This window comes from Phyllostomus hastatus, unplaced genomic scaffold, assembly GCF_019186645.2.
Source record: "Phyllostomus hastatus isolate PE091 unplaced genomic scaffold, TTU_PhHast_1.1 phas_scaffold_501, whole genome shotgun sequence".
NCBI lineage: Eukaryota > Metazoa > Chordata > Mammalia > Chiroptera > Phyllostomidae > Phyllostomus > Phyllostomus hastatus.
This window is the reverse complement of record NW_025334033.1, coordinates 26,146,915-26,169,143: the sequence shown is the minus strand read 5'-3', so window position 1 is coordinate 26,169,143 and position 22,229 is coordinate 26,146,915. Positions and strand designations below refer to the sequence as shown.

Here is a 22,229-nt window from a genome sequence, read left to right as displayed (position 1 = left end):
GGACTTGGCCTGCAAACCAGTCATGTGTCCTGACTGGGAATTGAACCAGACCTTTTGGTCTGCAGGCTGGACCTCAGTCCACTGAGCCACACTAGCCAGGGCTCTAGTTCTTCCTATATGTACAGAATGTGGATATACATATAATATACTATGTATTGTCTCAATAATCAAGAGAATGTATTCTATATTCAAGAAGCTTATAATCTTGTTAGAGGGCTTAAGACTCATAAATTAACAATTGGAAAATAAAGATAGTATATACCAAGTTATAGGTGGTTGTATATTTCTGAATAGATTAGCTGGAAGTCTCCTTGAAAATTTCCTAAAATTCAGCCCCTTACTTTACAGAGAAGTACTTTTAATCTCATAGTGCTCTAAGGTTAAAGAGGTCATTGGACATTGAGATCACTGCGGTCTGTGTGAAAGGGGAAAGTTCCATAGATGAGACAGGGCCTGAGCTAAACTTTGCAGGCTGGAGAGGATCTGCAGTGGTGAGGAGAAAGAGGGAAAGAGTGGGGGAAAGGGCAGGTTCAAAGACAAACCAGCTGATGTCAATTTAAGGATACAGCCATTCTTCTATTCATCTCAAAAAGAAAATATTTAAACTCATTTAACAAAAAGTTCAAGAGGAAGGATTCCAATCATAAGCAAATTTAGAGTTCTAAGAGGCATGCGCTTTCCAAGGCACTTAGAATGATCTCCACAGACTGGGCAACAAATAAATGCTCATTATCTTTTTATATTTGATGTGGGTTTGATAACAGTAGTACTTTTATTCAGAAACAAAATTTACCCAATATTCTGTAACAGAGAGACGTTTTCACTAGCTAAAATATCAATTTTACTGATGAGAAAAGTGAGGATCAAAAAGGTGTATGATCTGATTAAGAACAAACAGCTGGGAAGATAATGTTTAGAGATGTGGAGGGAATATTTTTAAGAAAGTTAGTAATAATTGAAACAGGATGATATTTAGAGGTGAAGACTTAATTAGCCACTATCTTATTTATACTACAGAATTGTTTTAAGTCTGATATTCTTTTATATTTTCAGTGTCTTCCATTTTGGCCTGAAAATCTGTCAGGCAAACTGTGTGTGAGAGTAGTGGGCTGTGAAGGATCCTCCAGACCATTCTTTTACAACAAACAGGATAATGGCACTTTATTGAGCTTAGAAGATCTGGTAAGGTTTCATGTTTTAAAATACAATATCTTTTATTTTTAAAATTTGCATTAAAATCTTTTATTGAAACATGCCATAAAATTTACTTGTAATTATTTGAAGGTACTATTGTATCAATATGTAATACCATACTTATATTCATTTGTAAGAGATCAGAGCCAGTCTCTTTTCAATGAGGATTTAAGAAAACATACCTTTTTGTGTATACATAGCTGATTGAGATTCCAAATGTAAGTGCAGGGTAAAGCAGTACCTCAAACATACTTTTCTTTTCCTATAATAGAATGGGGCCCTCTTGGTGGATGTAAACACCGCTGAGCATTCAACTGTCATAACCTTCTCTGATTACCATGAGGGATCTGCACCTGCTCTCATAATAAACCACACACCATGGAACACCCTCAGATATAAACAGAGGTATGCTGAAAAAGAGTTCATGGAAAATCTGATTTGCTTTTATTGGTCCAAAATTGCTTTTAGGAAACACTTGAGACTAAATGTTTCGCATTCCAAATGTTTTCGGAGTTTAGAAAGGTAATATGGAACACATGTTGTTTATTACTAATACCCTAAGCAGGTTTTGAGACAGGTCTCTATAATCAAACACATTAATATTTCTGCAGCAAAACATATGAATACTCAGACCAAGTGGGATAAATAAAAATGATTAATAGCCTCACATCATTTCAGGTCAGATTTTGCTGCCAAAAGACTGTTGGCACCAAACTTAGAGCAAAATCTTTGGTCTTTTGGAGTTTTTTAAATTTTAGAATTACATATAAGGAATTGTGAACCTGTTTAAACATTATTTTCCTTTTGTAATCTGATAATGCTTAGTGAACCTCTCCCTATAAATTTACATCTAAGGTGTTTTTTTGTTTTCTTTTTGGTAGGGATAGTAAGATTAAGTGAGTGGACATTGAGTAGATAGTACAGACTGATAGGAATTCTTTTGGTCTTACCTGTGCTGTCATTTGGCTTGGATGATAACCTGTGTTGTAGCCTGTGAAGGCCAGGCAGGTACATGGGATTTGGGGGGACAGAAGAATATTCATGGAGCCGTTGGGACGTCTGACGTGCCTTTATTCAAGGGTGGGCTATCCATGCCTGCTGCAAGCTGTGTGTCCCCCTGCATGTCCCTGCGTGCCACCTGTCCCCTCTATGTGGCACCCAGCTGGGAGCCCCTACCCTCTTAAATAATAGAACACAGACAAAACCATTAGGGTGCCAACAGATCTTATGCAACAGAGCTTCATACTATGCACACAAGCCCACTCAAGGCTATGGGAACAGTTTATCAGACCCAGTCTCAAGGCTATGAGAACACTACTTACCAGGCCCATTCTCAAGGTTATGGGAAACTGCTTCCCTTAGTTGCCCAGACACCTGGGTGAGGAAACCAGACTGCCTCCATTTACCTTATAATATCATTATGTAATGATAGGTTTAAACCCTTACAATGTATAATATTTTATATTTGCAAAGAATTATAAATCTGCATTGTTTTATTATAAAGTAATTTTATACATGTAATTATTTGTAAATATAAAATAATGCTTTCAGATTTGTCTATTTTTTCAAAATTCTCACTTGAGGATATATTTATTGATTTAGAGAAAGAGGGAAGGGAGGGAGAGAAAGCAAGAGAGAGAGAAATATCAATTGGTTGCCTCCTGTACATACCCCAACCAGGGACCAAATCTGTCACCTAGGTATGTGCCCTGATTGGGAATGGAACCCGCAGCTTTGTGGGGCAGGGGATGATGCTCCAACTAACTGAGCCACCTGGCCAGGGCCAGGGTTGGGTATTCTTAACTCTCATGGCTTGGGTTGAATTCACTGAGAAATTTAAAAGTGCAGACTCAGATTGAAACCTAAGTTGGTTACTTTTTTTTAGTTCTCTGGTAAGTTTTTTAGATTATATAGGCCAATACTTCTTAAACTTTAATGATCAATTTCAAAATCTCCTGGAAATCTTGTTAAAGTGCAGACTTTGATTTAGTGGGTTTAGATGGGGTCCAGGATTTTGCGTTTCCAGCAGGCCCCCAGGTAATGCTGATTCTGCTGGTCCACAGACCACACTTAGAGTAGCAACAGTGTGGACCCAGTTATTTCTTTCTCTGCAACTCATATTTCTTATGAATTACGTTTGATTAAAAAGCTTAACCTTAAGCACTGCTGCTATTCATAGCTTTTTCTACAGGTGTGCTCTCTCATGCCAGTCTGTTACTTCAGTGATCTTACCTGCATCGATTGAGCATACTGCAACCTCAGAAAGGGCAATATTCTGTTACCTCAGGCTTCAAAGCCATTCGCTTACTGGGCATTTCCGGGTACTTATTTTTAAGCAGAGTTGTGTTTTATTAACAAAGGCAATTTTACAAGATTTTTGTACCATTCTCTACCTCAATAAAACACAGGTCTGGGTTTCTTGAGGTCCAGATATTTTAATCTTCCCTTGGCTGTGTTTTCAGTGGGACACAAGAAGAAGTGGAATTGCTGCCAAGACAAGCTCGACTTTTTGCCTGGGTGGATCCTACTGGTACCAGAAAACTTACGTGGAGATATGAAACAAATACAGGGCAACAGGATCTCTTAAAGGTATCATGTGATGTAAATGATGGCAAAGGAAATAAACAAGCTAGTTCTACACAATTATCTTTAGTTTTTGAACTAAAAATGAATTGGAAATATTTCAGAATAAGTTACTTTTGAACTTCATATTGCAAATAGTTCACACCAATAATTTATCTTAGAAATGTCAAAATAATGGATTTACTGTTTCAAAAATAGGCCACCTTCATCTTGCCCAAATGAAGATCAGCAAAGTACTTCCTTTTTTTTACTTGATTTTAAAAGGAAGGAATTTTAAGGCTAAATGAAAAACAGCTTTATTCAGAACATGTGCATATCACTGTTGACTGTGAGGTTTTAGGCATGGTTTCCCAATCAAGGCTGTCTTTTGTTAATTAAAGGAGTCTTAGAGTATGCAAATTCTCCCATATGAATTTAATGAAATATGTATGGAAACAATATTTTGGTAGCTAAATTAATCATTTGTTACTTCTTAGACTCTTAGATTTTGAGAATGGTGTAAGAATTTATCTTACCAAGCTTTCTCTGATAGAAATTGCTCTTGCATAATGATCAGCCATCTAGTTTCTGTAAGAATATATTCTATCATGAAAAGTTCATACAGTGTCGTATTCCATTGTCTGACAATGCCACTTGTTAAAAAAGCTTTCTTGACTTTTGCTTTAGGATGGTAATTAGCCAACAGTGACTGAATTGCCCTCTCCTATATTCCCTCTGAAATATCCATAAAAATGAGCCTGATAGTTCCTCTGTTATAAGATTCTTGGGGAGGTTTTCACCATGACAGTTTGCTGACATCTGTTGGCTTGCTTGTGGTATGCTTTTTAGAACAGAGAAACTTCTCAAGGTTTATAAGTGGTAGATAGAGGCTTAAATTCTCTGATACTTTTAACTACATGGCTCAGAGACACAGGATCTCTACCAGAGGCTTCTGTACTATGTGGTGTTATTTCCCCTGTCCTCACATTTAATGCTACTCAGCAACACAAATCCAAGAAAATAGTACACACACCGAGGAAACAGTGGGGAATAACATCCTAGGGAAGAATACCAAAGTCTGTATATAGAGTCAGATTCATAAGGAATACTGGTATAGTGTAAGCAAGGGGTTATGGTTTTTACTGTTTCTCATCTATTATAGAACCAGGCAGTATGAAAAGTAGCTAATTGTACCTCCATCAAGAGATAATCTGCCAGATTATGAAAACTGAGCTAGAAGCAAGACAGTTGTCCATTTTTTTCTCTACTTAATTGATCTGGAAAGGAAGTTCTGCTCAGGCCCTGTTGGACAGGAAAGGGAGTTCAAAGCAAATCCATACATTATTGGCAAACACTAAGTCTGAACAGGTCTTTTCTCCTTAAGTATGGACAAACCAGAAAAAATTAACATGGGGTTTATGACAAAGACACTTCAAGAGAAAAATGTAACATTATCCTGTAAATTCAGAGGGTGATTATACCTCTGGAAAATTTTTTACTACACGAGGACCAGAAGAAAATTTTCAAAATGTGTGTCTGGCATCCTCAACTGAATTATAAAGAAAGGACAACTATGAAATAGGTGAAAGCGTGGTGAAATAAAAGCCAAAGCCAACAAAATGAAGTGACATATGAGTGGAAAAACAATATATTCCATGCATTTAATTTATTTATATATATATGTGATATATATATATCACTTAATCCTCAATTTTAATTTGAGAAATAAAAGATTATGGTTTTGTAAAAAAAACCCCTATCAATTACTAGAACTAAAATCACTGGTAAATGAATTTTAAAGCAATTGAGAAAATTAAATAAAGAAAATCTTGCCATTAAAGTAAAAAGAAGCGTAAGGGAGTATATAAGTAGCAAATACCTCTTATTAATTATATATCACATATTAATGTGTTTCATATATTACTCTAATATATGTGTTTCATATATTGCTCTAATTCTTTTTTTTTATTGAATTTATTGGGATGACACTGGTTAACAAAATTACACGGGTTTCAAGTGTAACATCATCTGTACAGTGTACTGTGTTCACCACCCCAGGTCAGGTCTCCCTGATTGGAACTCAGAACTGCTGGTTAGAATTCAAAACCAGATCTGTCTGACTTCATAGTCATGGACTTTTCACACTAACCTATGTTTCCGTCAGTTATGTCAATAAGTGAAAGTGGTTTAAATCCTTTTAGTAAATGACAAGAAACCACTTAGATTAAATTAAAAAATAGTATCTAACTCTAAGTTGCTTGCTTAAGAGATCTATCTTAACCAAACTAACACAGAAAACTGTAAGCATAAAGATATAGTAAAGATTTAAGAGGCAAACAGATGTAAAAAGAAAGCAAAGTTGTTGATTTTAATTTCTGAACAACTCTAATTCAAAGCAAATACTGTTAAATAGTATATAATAATATCACGAAGAAGGCATGATAGCTCTAACCTCATGCAATGAGTGACATTGCCTCAAAGTACAAAGCTTAAAATGCTGGAAATCAAATGAAACACAGTTACCTGAGGATATTTTAACAAACCTCATTTCATTTTTAACATCAAATAGATGAAAAACAGATTAGAGAATATTTAAATTTCTAAGATTGAACTAGCATACATACCAAATTTTGTAGTTTACAAAAAGAGAATGCACCATCTTAATAGGTATGTCTGAACACTTTACAATTCAATTGCATATTAGAGTTTAAAGAAAATTTGATAGGCTACTTTGATATATGTTAAAAGCAATAGATAACCCTGGCTGATGAGGCTTAGTGGATTGAGTGCCTGTCTGTGAACTGAAAAGTTACTGGTTCGATTCCTGGTCAGAGCACAGGCCTGGGTTGCTGGCCAGGTCCACAGTTGGGGGCTTGGCAAAAGCCAACTAATTGATGTTTTTCTCCCTCCCTTCCTCTCTCTCAAAAATAAATAAATATATTAAAAAAATAAGAGCCGTAGCTAAATTGTAACAATAGTAAAAACCACCTATTTCTATATTCTTGGTAACTTCCTTTATTTGTTTTTTGGGGTTTTTTTTTTTTTTTTTCCGAAGAAAGCATGAGATGAAAAGCACATAGTACTGCCTGTTGAAATGAGCTATGGTTATATTTATGTCATGCCCAGAATGAAGAGGAGTCATTATTTTAATCTCTGAAAACACCAAATAAATCAAGGCTCATATTTTTCATGGTTATATGAGAAATTCAGCCAAAATTTATATCAGTGTTTGCAGTGTTATAAAATATTAAAACAAAAATTAGTTTCACCTGAGACCTGATAAGCTTCTGAACTGTTCTGTTGTCCCTGTTGGAGACAAGTAAGCAGCTATAGCATTGGTGCCACTGAAGGCTATTCTCGTTCCTGCCAAGTGCCTTTTGAGCACCAACTTGGTAATTCAAACTAAGGTATAAAAAAATTAAGTACTATTAAACATTATTATTTGAAATAATTGGTGCATGTTTTCAAATAGATTATAACTTTAATTTGTCATTTTGATGGTTAGAGTTTTCCAATTTATATTCCTGCTTTTTAAAGTTCTGTAAAGTTTCTCAATTACTACAGTTCATCTTTATGTAACAAAAACCATTTGTGGGTTTAATATAAAGTCTCTCTTTTCCCCAGGATGAATGTGGACAGTTTCCATATGATGCAAACAGCCAGATACACTGGGTGTCATTCCTAGATGGGCGCCAGAGAGTTTTACTTTTCACTGATGATGTTGCCTTGGTTTCCAAAGCACTGCAGGCAGAAGAAATGGAGCAGGCTGATCATGAAATAACCTTTTCTCTTCACAGTCTTGGGCTTTCACTGGTTAACAATGAAAAGAAGCAAGAAGTTTCATATATTGGGATAACCAGGTATGGAAGAAGGAAGATAAGACATCAGAAATCTTTAAAAGACATTGAGTTCATAATATCAAATTTGATGAGAGTAAACATTTACCTGTTCTGAATTTGATATACTGTATATGTTTTCAGGAATTTAACAGTTGTTTTTACTGCTAGATGGTTGAAAAACACGTAAGATAGAAAGATGGCTTAGATAATGCCCTTACAGTACTCATCCTCAGGTGGGAAGAAAAAGATTTGCTTCTTTCTTTGTTGTTTGTATGTATTTTTCTAAATGAATTATAAAGACACAGAGAAATGCTACAAAGACATATACACACATACAATGGAAATACAAAGATAGAAGCAACTGATTTGTTTTGCGCAGCAGAGGTTGGAGAAACTGGCATGGGTCTGGGGAAGCCAACAGCAGTGGGTCAGATGAATTGGAAACAAGGTTCATAGAGGAGGTGGTGTTTGACATGGGTACATAATTGTTTATGGGCCACTTAGAACTTTTTAATAGTGGTAGGGCCAGTTATTTTCTCTGGTTCTGCTTATGCCTGTATAAGAAGAGTATTTGAATTTATTTATTTTGTTTTTTTCTAATTACACTAAGCTTGGTAAAAGTCAGGATTTTGGGAAGCTGATGTGTAGAGTGGTTAATGTGACCATGTATAAGCAACATAGAATCTATTGATATTTATGTGTTTAGTGAACTAAAACATTGAGTTAATAAAGATATCATGTATATAATACACTTTGTACAACACATGACTGTTAAGCTTTCTGTAAATGCTATTACAATACCATTAATACAGTATTAATACATTTATGTATATATGAATAATACATTCTCTTGGTTATACATTTTAGTATTGTATAGTATTTCTACACTAAATATGAAAATCATTTTTAAATTATATAAATCCAATTTCCTCTCTTGTTCTCTGAGATAACTTATTTTTACCTTAACATTATATATGCTGTTACAGGATTTTGTCAGATTGACCTTTATTTATATGGACATCTTAAAATGTCATCTAGAAGAACTTGACTATCTTTTTTTCTGACACTACGCATTCAGTACACATTCAATAAGGATGTGCACTGAGGAAAAGTCAGTCAGCGACATTGTATTTTAAAATAGATTTAGTTTTTTGAGCAGTTTTAGGTTTACAGAAAAACTGAGTCTACAGTTCCCATATACTCCCCACATTTTCCCTATTATTAACATCTTGAAATAGTGCATATATTTGTTGCTATTGATGAACTAAGAATGATACATTATTATCTAAAGTCCCTAGTCTATGTAAGAGATGCACTTTGTGTATTGTAAATTGTGTGGGTTTTGACAAGTGTATGACATGTATCCACCATTACAGTATCATGTGGAGAAGTTTCACTCCCCTAAAAATGACCTATGCTTCGTCTGTTCATCCCTATCTCTCTTCCCTGAACCTCTCATTTTTTTTACTGTCTCCAAAGTTTTTCCCTTTCCAGGATGTCATATTATTGTAATCATACAGTTTTTAGCCTTTTCAAATATACTTTTCCACCTAAAAATTTCCTTTTAATGTTCCTCATTTTCTTAAAACTGCAAGTTGGTTTCATTTTACTTTATTTTTTTGCATTTTTTCCATTATCATTTATTCTCCTATACTCCCTTACCCCCCAGTCATCACGCTGTTGTCCATGTCCATGAGTGCTTTTCCTTCTTGCTGGATCCCTCCACCCTCTAACTGCCGCCTCCAAGTGCTCCCTTTAGAGCTGTCAGCCTGCTCTCCATCTATGAGTCTGTCTCTGATTTGCTCGTTAGTTCAGTTTGTTCATTAGATTCCACATATGAGTGAAATCACACAGTATTTGTCTTTCTCTGAATGGCTTATTTAATTAGCATGATGTTCTCCAGGTCCATCCATGCTGTCTCAAATGGTAGAATTTTCTTTTCTTTTTTATTATAGCCAAGTAGTATTCCATTGTGTAAATGTCCCATAGTTGTTTTAGCCACTCATCTACTGATGGACACTTGGACTGCTCCCTTACCTTGGTGATTGTAAATACTGCTGCAGTAAACATAGGGGTGCTTATGTTCTTTCAAATTCATGTTTTGGGTTTCTTTGGATAAAGTCCCAAAAGTGGAAATGCTGGGTCATAAGGAAGTTCCATTTTTAATTTTTTGAGGTATCTCCATACTGCTTTCCACAGTGCTTGCACCAGTCTGCATTCCCAACAACAGTGCAAAAGGGTTCCCCTTTCTCCACATCCTCACCAGCACTTGATTGTTGATTTATTGTCACTGTGACAGGTGTGAGGTGACATCTCATTGTGGCTCTAATTTGCATTTCTCTGATGATTAGTGTGATGTTGAGCATCTTTTCATCTCTATTGGCTATCTGTATGTTCTCTTTGAAGAGGTGTCTATTCAGGTCATTTGCCCACTTGTTATTGTTGTTTGTTTTGTGGTGTTGGGTTTTATAAGTTCTTCATAGATTTTGGATATTGGCCCTTTATCAGATGTATCATTGGCAAATATGTTTTCCCATTCAGTGGGTTGTCTTTTCATTTTGTTGATGGTTTCCTTTGCTATGCAAAAACTTTTTAGTTTGATATAGTACCATTTGTTTATTTTTTCTTTGTTTCCCTTGCTTGAGGAGATATATCAGAAACAATATTGCTATGAGAAATGTCCAAGATTTTACTGCCTGTGTTTTCTTCTAGGAATTCTATGGTTTTGGGTCTGCACTTTAAGTCTTTAATCCTTAATCCACTTTGAATTTATTCTTGTGCATGGTATAAGCATTTATTTATGGCTTGATAACTTATTTTTATCACTGAGTAATATTCCATGTCTGGATATACCATATTTTACTTATCCCTGCACTGAAAGACAATCTTGGTTGCTTCCAAGTTCTGACAATTATGAATTAAGTTTTCTTAGTTTTATAAGAAACTGCCAAATTGTCTTCTAAAGTGGCTGCACTAATTTTGCATTCCCATGAGGAATTAATGTCGTTTCCTGATGCTTCACACCCTTGCCAGCATTTGGCATTGTCAGTGTTCCAGATCTGGCTGTAACAATAGATGTGTAGCGGTATCTCTCTGTTTGGCTTTGCAGTCCCCTAATTACCTATGATGTTGAGCATCTTTTCATACACTTAATTGCCATCTGAATATATTTTCGTGAAGTTCAAATCTTTTGTATATTTTTGAATGTTACATTTTCTTTTATTGTTGACCTTATTTCAGATGTCCCCCAATCGTACCCTTGAGTTTTAAGAATTCTTTTTATATTTTGTGTACCAGACTTTTTCCAGATATTTTTTTGCTAATGTTTCTTCCAGTCTGTGTTTTTTAAAAATATTTTTTATTTATTTATTTTTAGAGAGGGAGAAAGAGAGGGAGAGAAATATCAATGCCTGGTTGCCCTTACATGCCCCACACTGGGGAACCTGGCTGGCAAGCTAGGCATGTGCCCTGACTGGGAATCTAACCAGCAACCTTTTGGTCCGCAGGCCAGCACTCAATCCACAGAGCCACACCAGCTGGGGCTGTGGTTTGTTTTTCTACTTTTTGAATAGTGTCGTTTGTAGAGCAGTAGTTTTTAGTTTTAATGAAGTTCAGTATCAATTTTTCTCCCATCGATTGTGCTTTTGGTGTTATATTTTAAAAGTTATTACCCTGTGTGGCTCAGTTGGTTGGGAGTTGTCCGGCAAAGTGAAAGGTCACTGGTTTGGTTCCTGGTTAAGGCACTTGCCTGGGGTGCAGGTTTGGTCCCCAGTCAGGGTACATATAAGATGTAACCAATCGATGCTTCTCTCTCACATTGATGTTTCTCTCCTCTCTTTCTCCCTCCTTTCCCCTCTTGCTAGAGATAAATAAATAAAATCTTTTTTAAAAAAGTTATTGCCATATTCAAAGTCACTTTGATTCTCTCCTATGTTATCTTCTAGGAATTTATAGTTTTGTGTTTAATATTTAGATCTATAATTTTTTTTGAGTTAACATTTGTGAAATGTGCAAACTCTGTCTAGATTTATTTTTTGCATGTGAATGTCCAGTCGTTCTATCACCATTTATTGAAAAGACTGTCCTTTCTTCATTGAATTGGTTTTGTTTCTTTTCAAAGGTTGGTTGATTATATTTGTTTGGGTCTATTTCTGGACTCTCTATTCTGTTTTCTTGATGTGTGTCTATTCTTTCACCAATGTCACACTCTGTTGATTACTGTAGTGTTACAGCAATCTTGAAGTCAGGAAGTGTCAGTCCTCCAACTCTTTTCTTACACAATATTGTGTTGACTATTTTGAGTCTGTTGCCTTTCAATATAAATTTTAGAATCAGTTTGTTTATATCCACATAATAATTAGCTGGGATTTTGATTGGGTTTGCATTTTATCTATAGGTCAACTTGGGAAGAAGTGGTATCTTGACAATAGTAAGTCTTATGTACATGAATATTTCTCTTTATTTAGATCTTTGATCTCTTTCAGGAGATTTTTATAGTTTTCCTCATATAGATCTTGCACAGATTTGTTAAATTTTGTTTATACAGAAGTATTTCATTTCTTTGGCATTAATGGAAACATTATCATGCTTTTTATTTAAGTTCCAGTTGTTGCTGGTAGAGAAGAAAGCAATTGACTTTTGTATATAACCTTATATCTTGAAACTTACTAGTTATATGAGTTTTTGGTTGATTCTTTGTGATTTTCTGCATAAACATTCATGTTATCTGAGAACAAAGATAGTTTTATTTCTTTCTTCCCAATCTGTGCATCTTCTACTTTATTTTCTTGCCTTATTCTATGTACCTTTTACTTTATTTTCTTGTCTTATTGCATTATCTAGGAATTTTTGCACAATGTTGAATAGAAGTGGTGAGAGTGTATAGGTTCACTTTTTTTTAGCCAAAAATCATCTAATTTCTGACCATTGAATATAAGTTAACCATAGGTTTTTTGTAGATCTTCTGTATCGACTTGAAAAAGTTCCCCTTTGTCCTAATTTGTGCCCTGAGTTTATACCATGAATTGGTGTTGGATCTATGTGATTTTTAGTAGATATTTTATTCATTACCTTCATTGACTCTTGTTCCCTAAGTACATTATATGGTGTGGACATTGTAAACACTATCCATACTGACCAGCTGCATAGATAAAAATATGATGAAGTCATATTTTATCATTATGCCAACAGTATAATCAGGAATTAGCATAGTATGGCCCATGAGCCTGTCTAACCTGCTACTTGTTTTTGTGCAGTCCTTGATGTAAGAATGACTTTTTTATATTTTTAAATGGTTGGTTAAAATCAAAAGAAAAATTATATTTGTCACATGTGAAAATTGATTGATGCCAACTTGTGATAGAAAAACATTTCCCCTTGCTCCTTTATGGTCTTGTGTAACACAGGTGTACTTTGATGTTTAACAAGTCTCTTATATAAATAACAATTTTTATAGAAGATTGATAGTTGCAGTAATTTTGAGTTGAATGTCAGTTCCACAAACTGAAATATATATTGCTAATTTAATTTTCTTTATGAATTATTTTAGTTCTGGTGTTGTTTGGGAGATGAAACCAAAACAGAAATGGAAGCCTTTTAGTCAAAAGCAGATAATGTTACTGGAACAATCCTATAAGAAATATCAAGTAGAAAGAGAACATGGCTGGATTAAACTAGACAATAATTTTGAGGTATGTCAAATTTTTTGTTTTGTTTTTTATATATGTGTTTTGTTGGTTGTGGTAAGTAAAATTTCATTGTCCAAGTAAAAGTCAGTCTGTAGAAGCTAATTTATTAGTAAATAAACACTGTTTATTAGTAGGATTGGCATGGCATGACTAACATTTATTAGTATATTTTAATTAAAATATATTGTTATTAAGTTATACTGTGATACATTTTTATAATTTCTATTTATAAGGCAGATAGTTTCATGGAATTTGCTTTGCTTTTAGGAAGATTATGGAAAACTTAAGATTTCTTGAAACTTCTTCATATATTTCGAATAATATCCATATGCATTGCCTAATAAAGACTGCACAAAATTACATATTTTAATGATGGAAACCCTATAGAAAACTGGCTCAATTAAATTTATTAAATGTGAATGATAGTTGGACATGGGTAGATGTCCACAAATAAAAGGGTTTTTCTACATTAGTCTTTACAGTGTTGACTCTGAAAGTTGCTTTTGCTCCAAGATGACCCCAGAATTTTGACTGCAGTTTCAAGCTTGTTCCGATTCAGTCACACAGTTTAGGTTACTCTTTGTCTTTGATGTCTTATGGTTGAGTTCCCTTTGGGCACCAGATATGCTCCCCACCTCCACTGCTTCCCAGTAAATGTCAGCCATACTCAGAGGAAAATAAAAACACTGTACAATTAGTGTCAGACAAAAATAAACTATCAAATATTCATGGTTTAACTTTGTTAAAACAAAGTTTAAAAATTACCTAGGATTGTCCAGTACTACTGAGGTTTTTTTTTTAAATACAAAACATGGCTTATTTTAAGTATAATTTATGATATTGAGAAGTTCCCCAGTTGTTTTCTTGCTTTCCTCATAACTATGGTAGAAAAGTGATGATTCTTCTTCAGACATTTCAACTATAGATTACCTGAGGTAGATAATTTGATAAGACAGAGATTAAGATATTTTGCCTTTTCAATCTGTGAAAATCAGTTTTTAAAATGGACTACAGTGCTAATTCTCACTCATCACAAACACATGTGCTTTTTTCCTAGGTCAATTTTGATAAAGTTCCAATGGAAATGCGCCACCCTATTCAATGCCTTATAAAGCGAGACTTTTTATCAGGAATTCAGATTGAATTTAAGCAGTCTCCTCACCAGAGAAGTTTGAGGGCCAGGTTGTATTGGCTTCAGGTAACATCGTCTTCCTCAATTCAGTACACATACAGGCAGTTCCTGATTTACGTTGGTTTGAATTATAATTTTTTGACTTTACAGTGGTGCGAAAGCAATCAGCATTCAGTAGAAACTATACTTAGAATTTTGAATTCTGTTATTTTCCCAACAGTAGCGATATGTAGTACAATACTCCTGTGATGCTGGGCAGAAGCAGCAAGCCACAGCTCCCAGTCAGGCACACGATTGCAAGGGTGACAGCTGATACTCCACAGCATAGTATTAAATGTAGTTTTGACTTACGGTATTTATTGGGATGTAACCTCATAGCCCCATCGTAAGTGAAGGAGCATCTGTATCAAATCACTTTGGGAATTTTGGGGATGAAATTTTTTTACAAAGTTCAAACATCTATTGTAACATTTTTGTTTGTATATGTAGTCTCCTCTCAGGTGGATTCTCCTCTCCTGTGGATTCAACAGACCTTCTATTGAAATCCAAACCCCTTTTCACTGTTAAGATTATTTAATTTGACTAATTATCCTGCAACAGTATTGCCTTGCACTGCAGTTGTTATTTTTACTCCTTTGAATTTTTCATGGGAGCCCCCAGATCAGGTTTTCTTTTGTCATTCTCCTTGGGAATGAGAGAGGGCTTTATTGGGGGTTGTTTTGGCTGCTTGTTTGCTTATTCCCTTCTTTCTTCCTTCACTCTCTTCCTTTTAACTGCTAAATATTATTTAGGACATTTTTATTCTTTTTCTTCTTTCCACCCTTCCTTTGATTTCATATCCAGTCTCCATTTACACTTTACTTAAGTTATAAATGGTTAAAACCTCACATGATGCCCTAGCTAGGTAGTTCAGGTGGTTAGAGTGGTGTTCCAGTGCACCATGGTTGAGGGTTTAGTCTCTGGTCAGGGCACATATAAAGTCAAGCAATGAATGTGTGAGTGAGACAAGTCAATGTCTGTCTGTCTGTCTTTCTCTCTCTCCCCCACTATCCCTCCCACTCCCCCTCCCCACCTTTCTCTCTCAAATCAATAAATAATTTAAAAAATTTTTATATAAAATAAAATCTCACATGATCCATAGGTACAAGTATTTCCATTAATTATGTACATGCTGCGCAATGTTAATGCAGTGATGAGGATATTTATATGTTTCTTTATATAAAAAAAGCTTGCCCTTGCTGAGGTGTATAAGGATTTATTTATCTTTTATTTTTATTGAATTTATTGGGGTGACATTGGTTAATAAAATTATATAGGTTTCAGGCATATAATTCTGTATCTGTATATAATTCTGATCACCATGTGTATATTATATGGTGTGTTCACCACCCCCAGTCAAGTTTCCTTCCATCACCATTTAGCTACCCTTTACACTCGCCTGCCTCCCCTCACTCTGCTTTCCCTTGGGTAATCACCGTACTGTTGTGTGTCTGTAAGGGTTTTTTCCTTAATCCCTTCACCTTTTCACCCAGCCCTCCTACCCTCAGCCCCCTGACAGCTGTCAGTCTGTTCCCTGTATCTATGAGTCTAGCTCTATTTTGTTTGTTAGTAATTTTGTTCATTGTATTCTACATGTAAGTGACATCATATGGTATTTGTCTTTCTCTTATTTCCTTGAGCATAAAACTCTAAAGTGAAACTTCTAATAGTATCACATATACACACAGGTACTTAATTATGATGAAATCAGTAGCATCTGTAATGTCGTCTCTGAAACTAAAAGTTTAAATTATTTTAAGTCTTGCTGAGTGAGTTGTTCTTTTTTTTCAGGTTGATAGTCAGTTACCAGGTACAATGTTCCCTGTTGTCTTTCATCCTGTGGCCCCTCCAAAGTCTATTGCTTTGGATTCAGGTAAAAAACAAAAAATAAGTTGAGGCATACCCTATTTATAAAAGTTAAGTAAATATTACTTTTACCTGACATAAAGCTTGATTGCCTTCTTGTTTTCCATCTTCCTCTTAGAACCTAAACCTTTCATTGATGTGAGCATCATCACAAGATTTAATGAGTACAGTAAAGTCTTACAGTTCAAGTAAGTAACTACTCCCCTATTTATCTAAAGGAATTTAAAATGAGAATCTACTTTGAAAATAAATTTTACTCTTTAGTGACTTCTACATAAAAATTATTTTCTACCTGAGCATACTAATCCACTTTTGGTCAAGTAATTTTCTATGTTGAAACTTATTTTTATAATAGCCTCCATATATTTTAAAGTACAAAATCCCTTCAACCACCTTCTTCATTTTGTAACTCCAACTAGTATGCATGTAATCAGTGAAATATAAATGATATATATGTTTGTGAGGTGTGTTCTTCAAAGCAGTTGCTGTGGGCTTTAAAAATTGGACAATTCATGCTATATCATCTACTTGTATTTGTCTGTTCTGTAATATCATAAATGTGGGATTTGGGATTTAAATACTAAGTATTACCTTTAGTGAAATCTTTACTTAAGTGGAAAAAATCAATCTAAATTTACTTTGATCTTGTTTATTTTTTATTATTTTTATTTTTTTAACTTTTTTTATTGTTGTTCAAATACAGTTGTCTCTGTTTTCCTCCCACCACTGTCCCCCACCTCAACCATCCGCACTTCCCACCCTTTATCCTAACCCCCTTCGGTCTTGTCCATGGGTCCTTTATACATGCTCCTGAAAATCCTCCCCACTTTCCCCCCATTGCTCCCTCCTACCTCCCTTCTGGTTACTGTCATTTTGTCCTTAAATCAATGTCTCTGGTTATATTGTGCTTGCTTGTTTGTTTTATTGATTAGTTTCCATTTACAGGTGAAATCATATGGTATTTGTCTTTTACCACCTGATTTCACTTATCATAATGCTCTCCAGAACCATCTTGATCTTTACTAAGCCAAGCCAAGCAGTGATCAATGAATATATTTCCTTACAAGACAACTTTTTAATTTTTATGGCAGTAATAATTTATCTTGTTTTTTGGTTTAGTCTTGCGTGTTCCCATTGCTACATGCTCCCATGTATCTGCCATAGTCTAGTAAGTAGTATTTTTCCTAGGGCTCAGACATGTCAGATGCTGTTTCAATTCTATTTGCCTCCTACCACCTCTTCTAGAGATTTCCTTTGTAGACTCTCTATTCAGTGGTTCTGAAATGAGCTGTTTACTTTAAAACCTTAAGTCTTTCTTTTGCTGTTCTCTTTACCACTTTGATTCCAAGTCTTTGTCTGTTTCAGTTTATTTCCTAATTTTTTTGGAACAGATCCTTCAGAAGGTGCCTAAGAAAGGGTGCCCAGGAAATAAATTGTTAACATAACACTTTTTAAGAGATGAAGGAGTAAGATCTTACTGGCGCTTTTGGCCGAAATCAAAGTTTAAACATTGAAAATTACTAGGTTGTATAGAAACACTTTTTTATTTCAAAATTTTTTCCCCTTAGGTATTTTATGGTCCTCATTCAGGAAATGGCTTTAAAAGTTGATCAGGGCTTTCTGGGAGCTCTAATTGCACTATTCACCCCAACAACTGACCCTGAAGCCGAAAGAAAACGGGTAATAATTTTTATTTCTTGGGAAAATTATAAAATTAGAAAAATTAAGTTAGTAATACTTTGAAATAACTGTAGTAGAGAAAAAAATTAAAATAGAAATTCTTGATTTAATTTTTTTCAGACACAGTTAATCCAGCAAGATATCGATGCTCTAAACACAGAACTAATGGAGACTTCAATGACTGATATGTCAATTCTTAGTTTCTTTGAACATTTCCATATTTCTCCTGTTAAGGTTTGTTGTAATTATCATTTTGAACATTTAACAGAATTGTAGGACTTTTAAAGGGTCTGTGTACAATCATGGGTTTTAATTTGTTGCATCAAATATTCAGTGAGAATTTTGTGTGATAAATTGAAATAATTAAGACAGTTCTCTGCAGCACATGTACAACCATAGTTCTTGTAGAGAAACCACTAGAGCACATTCTCTAGCCTTGAATTAATAACCCCTTTATTCAAGGAAGAAGCTGACAAAAGCACTTCTTAATTAAGCAAAGAAGTGCTCAACAACATTTAACGTTTGGTTGCGCTTTGTAACTGCTATACTGTCTAAACAGAAAGCTATAATGGGTGCCCTCACCAGAATGTAAAAATGCTGAAGTAGGTGTTACACTGTTGATGTGGTGTTTTTACCCCTTCCAACATTTGGTTGTAACTAAGGGAGTAGAAAATTGGATACCTTTCATTTGTCTGATTTTGTACTTTATGAACCCATTTCCTTTTCTTCTTTTGTTGTTCTTTTTAGATTTTATAGGGGAAGGTGACTGCTCAGGAAATTCACAAATGCTATCCACCATAATGGTCTAAACTTGTGTAATGGGCCAGATTTACAATTAAGTAACTCTTTAAAAAATTGATGATCCATTACATTCTCAAAAATTGTTCACAGCACACTATTTTTTAATTGCACTCTCCAATCCATTTAGCTAAGTGAGGGATATATAAAATGGAATTATTTAAAATTGGTGTAATAGTTTGGTGGTATCAGACATTTACAGTGTTAGGTTTAAAATTGATATTGTTTTATGTTGTAGTTTATACACAATTTCTCCTCAATTAAGTGAAAATAAGGTTTTTTTGAGATTGAACAACACCTTCAACAAGTATTTATTTAAAGTCTACTATCAGAGTTGCTGTGAGAGGTATAAAGTAACTTCATGGAGTTTATAATGTAAGGGAGTATTAAAGATTGATAAATTGCCCTGGCTGGCGTAGTTCAGTGGATTGAACATGGGCTGAGAACCAAAGCATCGCAGGTTTGATTCCCAGTCAGGGTACATGCCTGGGTTGCAGGCCATGACCCCCAGCAACCGCACATTGATGTTTCTCTCTCTCTCTTTCTCCTTCCCTTCCCTCTCTAAAAATAAATAAATAAAATCTTAAAAAAAAAGGTTGATAAATTATGTTTTAAGGCACTCTGGGAATTGTGCCATAAAGTTGAATAACTAAGATCACGAACCATAGTTATTTTCTTTTTAAAATTTTCTTAAGTATTTTTTATTGATTATGCTATTACAGTTTTCCCAATTTTTCCCCTTTAATCCCCCTCCACTCTGTACCCCCAACCCTCCAGAATTACCCCCTGCCTTAGTTCATGTCCATGGGTTGTACATAGTTATTTTCTTATTTCATTGTGACTTTGCCCTAGAGAAAGGCTGGATCTCTGTCCACCTAAACTCACCTTTCCTGGGTCCCAACACACTCCAATCTGCAGTTGGGCAAAAGTCCACATCAAACAAAAAAACCTAACAACCAGGCTTTCCTGGCCTTACCCCAAGTTTGCTCTGTTGAGTTCTATATTGTTTAGGTAAAATGCCAAGGGAGCTCTGGCCGGGTAGCACAGTTGTTTGGAGCACCATCCCATACATCAGAACATTGCGGGTTTGATTCCCGGTCAGAGCACATGCCTAGGTTGCAGGTAATCCCAGGTTGGGGCACCTATGGGAATCAACCAGTCGACATCTCTCTCTCTGTCTCTCAAATCAATAAACATATTTGCAGGTGAGAATTTTTTTTAAATGCCTAGGGAGTGGCAGAGTGAGAAAGGAGAGAATCTGCTGTATTTACACAGGGGGTAATTTGACCTGTGTTTTCTGGCACTGCTGCGCTAATGATACAGCATAAAGTAGAGTACGCTAAGTGGGAATGTGAAGGTCTCATATTTAAGTACTGAAGTGGAGGGCTTCTGTGGAAGCTGAAAACATAATTACTGCCCCTTTAAAATTTCATTTAGCAGCTTGATAATTGTTGCCATAATTGTCACTTACTGTTACTTGTTATTGTTACTTATAATTATAACAATTGTTCTAATTATTGTCATAAGTTATTTACCTTAATTGGATGAAAATAAATGATTATTCATTATCTTGACTGGTAATCTACTTGTGTGCTTTTTGATGTGTTTTTCTTCTTAAAGTGATTATACTATCTTTGTAAAGTGTTTTGGTCCCCTCCGTATAAACACAATAATATTCATACACTGAATAAAATTATAGTTCTAAATTTCAATAGACTAATTTGTTATTTTATAAGAAAATACAAGCATCAGCTAGGAATGAGCTATTCTATGATACTTATGTGCAGAGTAACAAATAGTAGCTTTCTTTAGGACTCTAATGAAAGATATAACATTTGTCTGAATCTAAAAGATACAAAAGGTAAAAAAGGAGGAAAATTGGGACAACTGTAATAGCATAAACAGTAAACTATAATTTAAAAAAGATTTCTTATGTATTATAGAATTATATATCTGAAACCTAAATCTATATAATTTTATTAACCAATGTCATCCCTGTAAATTCAAGAAAAAATTTTTTAAAGAAAAAATAAGTAAATAAAAGATCTGGTTTCTACATATGTAAATTTATTTTTAACTTTTACTTATTGAACATTATTTTTCTTTTAGTTGCATTTGAGTCTGTCTTTGGGTTCTGGAGGTGAAGAGTCAGACAAAGAAAAACAAGAAATGATTGCAGTTCACTCCATCAATCTGCTATTGAAAAGCATAGGTGCTACCCTGACTGACGTGGATGATCTTATATTCAAGTAAGGTTTATGTTAAAAGTGCATTGGGAGGCTTTTGTACTGAGGTTATGTTTCTGGATATTAATTTTCCCCATTTGTACTAGAATGTTACCTTAAAAAATGATAATCCTTGCTACTTCTTGAAGAGTTTGGTTCCTAATTATTTTCTTTGTATGCTAATTTTACTCATAAAGATAAAGAATCTTATGTTTCCTTCAGGTATTAATATCTTGATAATACATTAATGTAGAATAAAGATTTTATGTATATTTTAGAGAGAGGGGGAGGGAGGCAGAAAGAGAGGGAGAGAAATATCCTTGTGTGCGTAGGGGAAACGTTGATTGGTAGCCTCTTGTATGATCCCAGCCAGCCACCTGACCGGCAGTCCAGACATTTGCCCTGACCAGGAATTGAACTGGTGACCTTTAGGTTTGCAGTCTGGCACTTAACCCACTGTACCACACCAGCCAAGGCTGGAATAAAAATTGAATTATTTCAGTAGATATTATATATCGACCATGTTTTAAGACAATTATATTTAGAAATATGTAGCTACAGAGTGAGAATTCAATATAATCATAAGGCAAAGTAGATAATAGCTTCTTGTACATCTAATACTATAGTATTTAATAAGTGCTAAAGATATGTATAGTCAATGACTGTTTATGGAATTGAATATTCATTGATAATATTGGAACAAGTAGTTACTTGGAGAAAAAACATAATTTATATCATTTTCAACTCACTCGTTCACTATCAAATTTCATAGAACTCAATTAAAATATAAATGCAAATTGAAAAGAGTAAAAAAAACAGAAGTTAATTGCTATCAAATCTCTGAATAAAGGAAATTTAAGCAATGGAAACACTTTAACAAAATCAATGAAAACAAAAAAGAATTGGGAAAATATAATGACAAAAAGGATTAAGACTCTTAACATTGATGAGAAAAAACTAAAGACTTCATATTATTACCAGAGGACAGTAAGACATAACTCACAAAAGGGAAGATACAGTGGCTGATAGAGATTTGAAATATTATATTTTATTGTTTACCAAATAATATGTGAAAATTAAAGCAAATCATGAAAGATTTAGAAGCACTGACTGGTGCGGCTCAGTGGGTTGGGTGTTGACCTGCAAATCACAAGGTTGCAGGTTTGATTCCAGGTCAGGGCACATGCCTGGGTCGTGGTCCGGAGTC

General features: G+C 34.7%; 1 protein-coding gene across 2 annotated transcripts in view; it reads left to right on the top strand.

Annotated features, from left to right (window-relative positions):
* VPS13C (vacuolar protein sorting 13 homolog C) overlaps positions 1-22,229 on the top strand; it is a 174,463-nt gene that overhangs the window by 127,586 nt on the left and 24,648 nt on the right. For both annotated transcript variants that reach the window (XM_045823143.1, XM_045823142.1), the window contains 11 exons: positions 1,054-1,182; positions 1,466-1,599; positions 3,657-3,783; positions 7,381-7,616; positions 13,144-13,285; positions 14,340-14,480; positions 16,245-16,326; positions 16,438-16,507; positions 17,888-17,999; positions 18,120-18,233; positions 20,907-21,046. In XM_045823143.1, the coding sequence (XP_045679099.1) occupies positions 1,054-1,182; positions 1,466-1,599; positions 3,657-3,783; positions 7,381-7,616; positions 13,144-13,285; positions 14,340-14,480; positions 16,245-16,326; positions 16,438-16,507; positions 17,888-17,999; positions 18,120-18,233; positions 20,907-21,046 (1,427 nt within the window). The remainder of the gene's footprint in view (positions 1-1,053; positions 1,183-1,465; positions 1,600-3,656; positions 3,784-7,380; positions 7,617-13,143; positions 13,286-14,339; positions 14,481-16,244; positions 16,327-16,437; positions 16,508-17,887; positions 18,000-18,119; positions 18,234-20,906; positions 21,047-22,229) is intronic.